The sequence below is a fragment of the Eucyclogobius newberryi genome, unplaced genomic scaffold (assembly GCF_026437365.1).
Source record: "Eucyclogobius newberryi isolate DKJ021-1_F unplaced genomic scaffold, fEucNew1.0.hap1 SCAF_13, whole genome shotgun sequence".
NCBI lineage: Eukaryota > Metazoa > Chordata > Actinopteri > Gobiiformes > Gobiidae > Eucyclogobius > Eucyclogobius newberryi.
Genome location: NW_027315757.1, coordinates 36,695,481 through 36,707,675, shown reverse-complemented (window position 1 = coordinate 36,707,675; position 12,195 = coordinate 36,695,481). Strand labels below are relative to the sequence as shown.

At 45.4% G+C, this 12,195-nt stretch overlaps 1 protein-coding gene across 1 annotated transcript in view; it reads left to right on the top strand.

Moving 5' to 3' along the window:
• syt3 (synaptotagmin III) overlaps positions 1 to 12,195 on the top strand; it is a 202,155-nt gene that overhangs the window by 121,360 nt on the left and 68,600 nt on the right. Inside the window, exon 5 of the mRNA XM_072443799.1 lies at positions 2,061 to 2,237. Coding sequence (XP_072299900.1) covers positions 2,061 to 2,237 — 177 coding nt within the window. The remainder of the gene's footprint in view (positions 1 to 2,060; positions 2,238 to 12,195) is intronic.

Here is a 12,195-nt window from a genome sequence, read left to right as displayed (position 1 = left end):
GTTCTTCTGCCGCAGGTTCTTGTCTGTCTGGATGAAGGTTCTTCTGCCGCAGGTTCTTGTCTGTCTGGATGAAGGTTCTTCTGGTGCAGGTTCTTGTCCGTCTGGATGAAGGTTCTTCTGCTGCAGGTTCTTGTCTGTCTGGATGAAGGTTCTTCTGCTGCAGGTTCTTGTCTGTCTGGATGAAGGTTCTTCTGCTCCAGGTTCTTGTCTGTCTGGATGAAGGTTCTTCTGCCGCAGGTTCTTGTCTGTCTGGATGAAGGTTCTTCTGCCGCAGGTTCTTGTCTGTCTGGATGAAGGTTCTTCTGCCGCAGGTTCTTGTCTGTCTGGATGAAGGTTCTTCTGCTCCAGGGAGTCGTGCAGCTGAAGCTTCTGAGGAACAAACCTTATCAAATAATGACAGTTATTTCTATTCCAGTGGAACATTCAGATCTTTAGAATCGCTTCATCCAGTGTCTCATGTCGTTTAGTCTCATGAATCTAAGGAAACGTGCTCGTGAGACGTTTCATCGTGTTCTGACCTTACAAACGTGAGACGTTTCATCGTGTTCTGACCTTACAAACGTGAGACGTTTCATCGTGTTCTGACCTCACAAACGTGAGACGTTTCATCGTGTTCTGACCTCACAAGCGTGAGACGTTTCATCGTGTTCTGACCTCACAAGCGTGAGACGTTTCATCGTGTTCTGACCTCACAAACGTGAGACGTTTCATCGTGTTCTGACCTCACAAGCGTGAGACGTTTCATCGTGTTCTGACCTCACAAACGTGAGACGCTTCATCCTGTTCTGACCTCACAAACGTGAGACGTTTCATCGTGTTCTGACCTCACAAACGTGAGACGTTTCATCGTGTTCTGACCTCACAAACGTGAGACGCTTCATCGTGTTCTGACCTCACAAACGTGAGACGCTTCATCGTGTTCTGACCACACAAACGTGAGACGTTTCATCGTGTTCTGACCTCACAAACGTGAGACGCTTCATCGTGTTCTGACCTCACAAACGTGAGACGCTTCATCGTGTTCTGACCACACAAACGTGAGACGTTTCATCGTGTTCTGACCTCACAAACGTGAGACGTTTCATCGTGTTCTGACCTTACAAACGTGAGACGTTTCATCGTGTTCTGACCTTACAAACGTGAGACGTTTCATCGTGTTCTGACCTCACAAACGTGAGACGTTTCATCGTGTTCTGACCTCACAAGCGTGAGACGTTTCATCGTGTTCTGACCTCACAAGCGTGAGACGTTTCATCGTGTTCTGACCTCACAAACGTGAGACGTTTCATCGTGTTCTGACCTCACAAGCGTGAGACGTTTCATCGTGTTCTGACCTCACAAACGTGAGACGCTTCATCCTGTTCTGACCTCACAAACGTGAGACGTTTCATCGTGTTCTGACCTCACAAACGTGAGACGTTTCATCGTGTTCTGACCTCACAAACGTGAGACGTTTCATCGTGTTCTGACCTCACAAACGTGAGACGTTTCATCGTGTTCTGACCACACAAACGTGAGACGTTTCATCGTGTTCTGACCACACAAACGTGAGACGTTTCATCGTGCTCTGACCTCACAAACGTGAGACGTTTCATCGTGTTCTGACAGTGACTCTCTCTCATATTTATGTTTAGTCCAAACACAGTTCATGTTGTGAGCCTTATTTTCCTTTACATCTGTCGCTCAGCACGAGGTGATAACGACACGTCACCGCTGACTTCGGCGCCGCGGCGTCACGCGAAACTAAACACCCTCTTCACCGCTCAGCCCCTGTTCACCGCTCAGGCCCTGAACGCTTCCTGTTTGTGCTCAGGCCCTGAATGCTTCCTGTTGTGCTCAGGCCCTGAACGCTTCCTGTTTGTGCTCAGGCCCTGAACGCTTCCTGTTGTGCTCAGGCCCTGAACGCTTCCTGTTGTGCTCAGGCCCTGAACACTTCCTGTTTGTGCTCAGGCCCTGAATGCTTCCTGTTGTGCTCAGGCCCTGAACGCTTCCTGTTTGTGCTCAGGCCCTGAACGCTTCCTGTTGTGCTCAGGCCCTGAACACTTCCTGTTTGTGCTCAGGCCCAAGCCGATGACTCACCAGCTGTCCAGCCCTGACTTCCACGGCGAGGAGAAGGAGCAGGTGACGAGCATCGGGCAGATCAAACCCGAGCTGTACCGACCCAAAGGGGACCTGGCCGAGGGCAAACTGGGCGACAACTGCGGCAAGATCAGCTTCCTGCTCCGCTACGCCTTCAAGTAAGTGCACGCCAGCAGCACCGTCGCCCCCTGCTGGACGAGCCCGGTCTCACACGGGATGAACAAAAAAGCATTCGCTGAGCAAACGTTTGTTTTTTATGCAGGATCATTATAATGAGTCCTTTAAATCCACCAATGAGCGCTTCAGATTTACATCAGATGTCATTATTATTATTAGGCCCGAACGCCACAAGCTGGCGAGAGGCCTATTAGTTCCGTAAAGCCGTGTAAACGGGCAAAAGTGCCCACTAAACGAGCCATTTACATGGGGATGAAGCGCTCGTTTGTGCTGAGTATCTCACGAATACGTTCCCCATCTCTTGCATGTTCTGTTCATATAAACATGTGATGCAAAAATTGAACATTATTACTGTTTAGAGGGTCAAAAACACAAAGTGGGCGGAGCCCACTCAAAATTAACAAAATTACCCGTCAGTGACCAGGGACCCACATGTATAGTTTATAATATTTGAAAAATGGGAAACATTGTTTTTGCATCGGAATATTCTTCTTCTTCTTCTTCTCGGGACCAACCCCCTATTTATCACCCAGTGACATTGACGAAATTCACAAAAATGTGCACACCTCTAAAAATCGTGCCTCTCTACATTCTGGATATTTTTTCCTTTTCTAAAATTTAAAAAAATGGCGCGTCAGCGCCCCCAAATGTACCAAAAATGCATTGAGAGATAGGAAATGACCCAAAAAAAATCTGATCTTAGAATCATGACAAGAGAAGTAAAAAATATTATTACGGCAACACCGTTCGCCCAACCACATGTCGGCCATATTGATTTAAAATGGCTAAACAGCTAAGACTCAGGAGTTTTTACAAACGTCGTACGTTCACAACTTTTACTTTTTACGTACTTTTAACTCCTCCTCAGGGCGTTGGCCCTAAAAAGCTGAAATTTGTTGAAATTGGTGCTGAGGAGTGGGACATCAAAAGTTATTCAAATGACATTGACCCTGTCACGGTCTCTGTGCGGTGAAGCCACAAACTGTAGCAAGAATTTCAAAAATCTCCCAAATTTAACATTTCTGCCGTTTGTGCAGATAAAGTCCAAATTGCGTCAAATTAGAATCAGTTGTTAAACTCTTTGCCCTAAACCTACTTGAAGTGAAATAAATTAATTTGGAGCCACAGCGCCCCCTACAGATTTAATATGGAGGTTAAATGTTTAGTTTTGGGAAATTTTACAAAATTTGACGCTAAATTGAGTTTTTGCATCCCGGTCAAAAAAGTCAATGAGACCCATGTCATAATTGTTATGGCGTTGCCGTAACAATGACAGAAACCATGTTATTCCAATGGGGAAATCACCAGAACATGTTTACACTTTAGACTTTCACAAACTCCTCCCCCTCAGGGCGTTGGCCCTATTAACCTGAAATTTGGTGAGACTCATCTTCAGGACCATCAAAAGATATTCACATTTTTATTCAAAGAGTCACATTTTGCCAAGAATTCAAAATAAATGTCTTTTTGATGGTAAAACAAAGGGGAGAAGATGTGACAGCGTCACAGATTCAGCAGTAGATGTAATAAAAGGACCATTGGGGCCCGTTAGCCCCGCCCCCTCCTCTTGCGGCGTGGCGGCGGCGGCCAAACCGCTTGCGGCTATATTTATTATTATTATTATTACAATTTCTATAAAGCAGAAATACAACATTTCTATGTATTTGACATTTCAATAGAGCTAAAGTGTAAAAGACTTTTCAGTGCATGTTTGTCTTATTTCCATGAATTGTTTCATCCTCAAAGTGGCAGTTGTTGGTTCAAGCTCCGCCCTCTGCAGACTCTGGGCGTGTCCTTGGGCGTCGCCGATGTGATGGCGTTTGCAGAGTTGAAGCTGTGCCACTTGTAATGACAGTAAAATGTCAGCAGATGTCGTCAGAAGCGCTTGTGTTTAAGCTCCGCCTCCAAGTGTTGAACCGATAGCGATGATGTCACTGTGTTTGTGTGCGTGGCCTGAAGCTCCGCCTCCAAGTGTTGAACCGATAGCGATGATGTCACTGTGTTTGTGTGCGTGGCCTTAAGCTCCGCCTCCAACTGTTGAACTGATAGCGATGATGTCACGGCGCCTGGAATGTTCCGCAGGGCGTTCGACTCGTCACATTAGTTTAGCCGTCGTACGTTGGGTCAAAATGAGGCTGCTGTGCGCTCTGCTTGTAATTGTGAAGTGTTTTCATCCAAACAAACCCGTTAGCCTACGCCATTAGCATGCTAGTTTCTGTTAGCTTTCCCGTGGCGGCACAACTCCGCTCTGGCCTCTGAACGTTGGCGTAAAGCGTTATAAATAATATCATAATGATACGCCTCCACAGATCTGACCGTCGTCCTGGTGACGGCATCTGCACGTCTCCATGGAGATAACGGTGAAGCCATACAGCGGAACAGTAACATCTCCATGGAGACAAGTAGAGTTGGGGATGTATAGACATGCAGTGGGTTAGGGAGTTGCACATGTGTAGTTGCTGCCACCGTGGAACGACACAAGCCCTTTTAACATTTGCCGAATGTCTTTACCTTCTCTCTCCCATTCGACTATTGTCCCGTCAAATAAAGACTGAATTAAAACATGTTTTCTCTGAGTTTGGCCTTGAACCGGAGTAACCCGAGTTAGCCTTAGCTTCAGATTTATCCACGCGGCCGTTAGCTGCATTAGCTCTGACCGCTGCGTCTCACTGTGGAGCCTGAGCCTGACGTGTCCACGCATTACAAACCATCCAAAAGTGCTGATTGTCAGGGAAAGAGAGCGCCAAAAGCTGCTGGACTCATGAATTATAAATAGTTGTTACACAGGCACTTTGAACAGCGAGTTATAGAGGGCGACGCGAATCAGGCAGGTAAGATAAGATAAGATAAGATAATCCTTTAATATCAACACGAGGGGAAATTTCGTTGTTGCACTGCAGTAGAAACAGGAGGAAAGGACAGATTATAAGAAGTTTCAAAAACACACTTAAAAGAAGAAAAAACTCTTATGAACAAAACTCCTATTCTATCATAATAGGGAATGGAGGGGAAATAAAATAAAATAGATAATAAAAATAAAAAAATAAAGATAAAAATCAGATAATAATAATAAAATAATGATAATAGAATAAAAAGAAAATAAGGTAAAATAAAATAAAGTAAAGTAAAGTAAAGTAAAAATAGCTAGCACAAAACTAGGTAATACTATTAGCAGGTAAGTAACCCTATATATATATATTAAAAAAAAAAATAGAACACTCTTATTTACAGGTATTGCACATGGTTGATTCAGTATTGCACATGAATATGATGGTATTGCACATGGTTACATCAGTATTGCACATGTGCAGGGCAGTGTTTGTTATAAAGTCTGACAGCAGCAAGAAGGAAAGACCTGCGAAACGTCTCCTTCAAACAGCGAGGGTGGATCAGTCACTGAAGCTGCTCTCCAGAGTGGACAGAGTGTCCTGCAAGGGACAGAGTGTCCTTCAGGGGGCGACACTCATGGTCCAGCATAGATGTGAGTTTAGCCAGGACCCTTCTGTCCCCCACCTCCTGCACCGAGTCCAGAGTCCAGCCCAGGACGGAGCTTTGTCCAGCTTCTTCCTCTCCCTCTGTGATGACCACACCTACAAGAGCTGATGCACCACAGAGGAGGAGAAGGTCTTCAGGAGCGGCCCTGTCAGGAGTGGCCCTGTCACTCCAAAAGACCTGAGTCTCCTCAGGAGGTAGAGTCCACTCTGGCTCTTCCTGTACAGTGCGTCTGTGTTATGAGTCCAGTCCAGTTTGTGGTTCAGATGAACACCAGGTCCTTGTATGAGTCACTCTCTCAATGTCCCGTCCCTGGATGTTCACTGGTGAGGGGGGCGTGGCCTGTCCCGTCCCTGGATGTTCACTGGTGAGGGGGCAGTGGGGTGGTGTCTGCGGAAATCCACCACCATCTCCTTGGTCTTCCCCGCGTTGATGAGGAGGTGGTTCCGCTGACACCAGTCCACAAAGTCCTGCTCCAGTCCTCTGTACTCCGCGTCATCGTCGTCCGTGATGAGTCCGATGATGGCAGAGTGGTTAGAGAACTTCTGCAGGACACAGCTGTCCGTGTCATGTCTGAAGTCTGCAGTGTAAAGGGTGAAGAGAAAGGGCGCGAGGACAGTGCCCTGGGGCCCCCACACTGCAGGTCCGAGTGTCAGACACACAGTTCCGGGCTCTCACAAACTGGGGTCGGTCTGTGAGTTAAGACGCGAGTCAGACAGGGAGCGAGGGAGTCACAAATATGTCAAATGTGGTTCTGTGGATTGTGGAGTCACCATGTGCACTCTGTTTATTGATTTGACCGTATGAATATGATGATGATGCGTTTGTGTGGTTGAACTCGTATTATGCTTTACTGTTGTTGTCCTTTAAACACATTATCATTATCTGAGGCGTTCTCTCATCAGAAATTGTGGTAGCGCTCCATCTACTGGCAGCAGAGGCAATTACAAAGGGGAGATGAACAAAAGCTTTTGCTAATATTAGCACGCCGTAATAATGAATGTGATTCGACGATGTATGAACTAGAAACTGCCACAAACATCACACACTGACATCATAAGGACACAGACATCATAAGGACACAGACATCATAAGGACACAGACATAATAAGGACACAGACATCATAAGGACACAGACATCATAAGGACACAGACATCATAAGGACACAGACATCATAAGGACACAGACATCATAAGGACACTGACATCATAAGGACACAGACATCATAAGGACACAGACATCATAAGGACACAGACATCATAAGGACACAGACATCATAAGGACACAGACATCATAAGGACACAGACATAATAAGGACACAGACATCATATGGACACAGACATCATAAGGACACAGACATCATAAGGACACAGACATCATAAGGACACAGACATCATATGGACACAGACATCATAAGGACACAGACATCATAAGGACACAGACATAATAAGGACACAGACATCATGAGGACACAGACATCATATGGACACAGACATCATAAGGACACAGACATCATAAGGACACAGACATAATAAGGACACAGACATCATGAGGACACAGACATCATATGGACACAGACATCATAAGGACACAGACATCATAAGGACACAGACATAATAAGGACACAGACATCATAAGGACACAGACATCATAAGGACACAGACATAATAAGGACACAGACATCATAAGGACACAGACATCATAAGGACACAGACATCATAAGGACACAGACATCATAAGGACACAGACATAAGGACACAGACATCATAAGGACACAGACATAAGGACACAGACATAATAAGGACACAGACATAATAAGGACACAGACATCATAAGGACACAGACATCATAAGGACACTGACATCATAAGGACACAGACATCATAAGGACACAGACATCATATGGACACAGACATCATAAGGACACAGACATCATAAGGACACAGACATAATAAGGACACAGACATCATAAGGACACAGACATCATAAGGACACAGACATCATAAGGACACAGACATCATAAGGACACAGACATCATAAGGACACAGACATCATAAGGACACAGAAATCATAAGGACACAGACATCATATGGACACAGACATCATAAGGACACAGACATCATAAGGACACAGACATCATATGGACACAGACATCATAAGGACACAGACATCATAAGGACACAGACATCATAAGGACACAGACATCATAAGGACACAGACATCATATGGACACAGACATCATATGGACACAGACATCATAAGGACACAGACATCATAAGGACACAGACATCATAAGGACACAGACATCATAAGGACACAGACATCATAAGGACACAGACATCATAAGGACACAGACATCATAAGGACACAGACATCATAAGGACACAGAAATCATAAGGACACAGACATCATATGGACACAGACATCATAAGGACACAGACATCATAAGGACACAGACATCATATGGACACAGACATCATAAGGACACAGACATCATAAGGACACAGACATCATAAGGACACAGACATCATATGGACACAGACATCATAAGGACACAGACATCATAAGGACACAGACATCATAAGGACACAGACATCATAAGGACACAGAAATCATAAGGACACAGACATCATATGGACACAGACATCATAAGGACACAGACATCATAAGGACACAGACATCATATGGACACAGACATCATAAGGACACAGACATCATAAGGACACAGACATCATAAGGACACAGACATCATAAGGACACAGACATCATAAGGACACAGACATCATAAGGACACAGACATCATAAGGACACAGACATCATAAGGACACAGACATCATAAGGACACAGACATCATAAGGACACTGACATCATAAGGACACAGACATCATAAGGACACAGACATCATAAGGACAAAGACATCATAAGGACACAGACATCATAAGGACACAGACATCATAAGGACACAGACATCATAAGGACACAGACATCATAAGGACACAGACATCATAAGGACACAGACATCATAAGGACACAGACATCATAAGGACACAGACATCATAAGGACACAGACATCATAAGGACACTGACATCATAAGGACACAGACATCATATGGACACAGACATCATAAGGACACAGACATCATAAGGACACTGACATCATAAGGACACAGACATCATATGGACACAGACATCATAAGGACACAGACATCATAAGGACACAGACATCATAAGGACACAGACATCATAAGGACACAGACATCATAAGGACACAGACATCATAAGGACACAGACATCATAAGGATAATATCATCATAAGCGGGCGTGTCAGAAGTGTTGCTTCCTGTGACATGTGATGCACACAGTGTTGATGCGGGGCCCCTGCACAGTGTTGATGCGGGGCCCCTGCACAGTGTTGATGCGGGGCCCCTGCACAGTGTTGATGCGCGGCCCCTGCACAGTGTTGATGCGGGGCCCCTGCACAGTGTTGATGCGGGGCCCCTGCACAGTGTTGATGCGGGGCCCCTGCACAGTGTTGATGCGCGGCCCCTGCACAGTGTTGATGCGGGGCCCCTGCACAGTGTTGATGCGGGGCCCCTGCACAGTGTTGATGCGGGGCCCCTGCACAGTGTTGATGCGCGGCCCCTGCACAGTGTTGATGCGGGGCCCCTGCACAGTGTTGATGCGGGGCCCCTGCTGTTTGGAGGAGAGCGTCGCAGTAACAGTGTCAATCAGGTGCTTCCTCTGGGACCCCGGCTGTTCCATCCACGAGCCCATTAAAAGCTGACACGTCTCCAGCGAGGGACTAACACCCGGCTCCTGGCTCCAGGGGCCCCCAAAGACCAACGATTCACTGCTATTGTTTCAAATGACACAACATCCTGTAAACGCACAACATCCTATAAACGCACAACATCCTGTAAACGCACAACATCCTGTAAACGCACAACATCCTATAAACGCACAACATCCTGTAAACGCACAACATCCTGTAAACGCACAACATCCTGTAAACGCACAACATCCTATAAACGCACAACATCCTGTAAACGCACAACATCCTATAAACGCACAACATCCTGTAAACGCACAACATCCTGTAAACGCACAACATCCTGTAAACGCACAACATCCTTTAAACGCACAACATCCTGTAAACGCACAACATCCTGTAAACGCACAACATCCTGTCAACGCACAACATCCTGTAAACGCACAACATCCTGTCAACGCACAACATCCTGTAAACGCACAACATCCTGTAAACGCACAACATCCTATAAACGCACAACATCCTATAAACACACAACATCCTGTAAACGCACAACATCCTGAAAACGCACAACATCCTGTAAACGCACAACATCCTGTAAACGCACAACATCCTATAAACGCACAACATCCTATAAACGCACAACATCCTGTAAACGCACAACATCCTTTAAACGCACAACATCCTGTAAACGCACAACATCCTGTCAACGCACAACATCCTGTAAACGCACAACATCCTGTCAACGCACAACATCCTGTAAACGCACAACATCCTGTAAACGCACAACATCCTATAAACGCACAACATCCTATAAACGCACAACATCCTGTAAACGCACAACATCCTGAAAACGCACAACATCCTGTCAACGCACAACATCCTGTAAACGCACAACATCCTGTCAACGCACAACTTCCTGTAAACGCACAACATCCTGTAAACGCACAACATCCTATAAACGCACAACATCCTATAAACGCACAACATCCTGTAAACGCACAACATCCTGAAAACGCACAACATCCTGTAAACGCACAACATCCTGTAAACGCACAACATCCTATAAACGCACAACATCCTATAAATGCACTACATCCTGAAAACGCACAACATCCTGTAAACGCACAACATCCTGTAAACGCACAACATCCTATAAACGCACAACATCCTATAAACGCACAACATCCTGAAAACGCACAACATCCTGTAAACGCACAACATCCTGTAAACGCACAACATCCTATAAACGCACAACATCCTGTAAACGCACAACATCCTGTAAACGCACAACATCCTGTAAACGCACAACATCCTGTAAACGCACAACATCCTGTCAACGCACAACATCCTGTAAACGCACAACATCCTGTAAACGCACAACATCCTGTAAACGCACAACATCCTGTAAACGCACAACATCCTGAAAACGCACAACATCCTGTAAACGCACAGCATCCTGTAAACGCACAACATCCTGTAAACGCACAACATCCTGTAAACGCACAACATCCTGAAAACGCACAAAATCCTGTAAACGCACAACATCCTGTAAACGCACAACATCCTGTAAACGCACAACATCCTGTAAACGCACAACATCCTATAAACGCACAACATCCTGTAAACGCACAACATCCTGTAAAGGCACAACATCCTGTAAACACACAACATCCTGTAAACGCACAACATCCTGTAAACGCACAACATCCTTTAAACGCACAACATCCTGTAAACGCACAACATCCTGTAAACGCACAACATCCTGTAAACGCACAACATCCTGTAAACGCACAACATCCTGTAAACGCACAACATCCTATAAACGCACAACATCCTGTAAACGCACAACATCCTGTAAACGCACAACATCCTGTAAACGCACAACATCCTTTAAACGCACAACATCCTGTAAACGCACAACATCCTGTCAACGCACAACATCCTGTAAACGCACAACATCCTGTCAACGCACAACATCCTGTAAACGCACAACATCCTGTAAACGCACAACATCCTATAAACGCACAACATCCTATAAACGCACAACATCCTGTAAACGCACAACATCCTGAAAACGCACAACATCCTGTCAACGCACAACATCCTGTAAACGCACAACATCCTGTCAACGCACAACTTCCTGTAAACGCACAACATCCTGTAAACGCACAACATCCTATAAACGCACAACATCCTATAAACGCACAACATCCTGTAAACGCACAACATCCTGAAAACGCACAACATCCTGTAAACGCACAACATCCTGTAAACGCACAACATCCTATAAACGCACAACATCCTATAAATGCACTACATCCTGAAAACGCACAACATCCTGTAAACGCACAACATCCTGTAAACGCACAACATCCTATAAACGCACAACATCCTATAAACGCACAACATCCTGAAAACGCACAACATCCTGTAAACGCACAACATCCTGTAAACGCACAACATCCTATAAACGCACAACATCCTGTAAACGCACAACATCCTGTAAACGCACAACATCCTGTAAACGCACAACATCCTGTAAACGCACAACATCCTGTCAACGCACAACATCCTGTAAACGCACAACATCCTGTAAACGCACAACATTCTGTAAACGCACAACATCCTGTAAACGCACAACATCCTGAAAACGCACAACATCCTGTAAACGCACA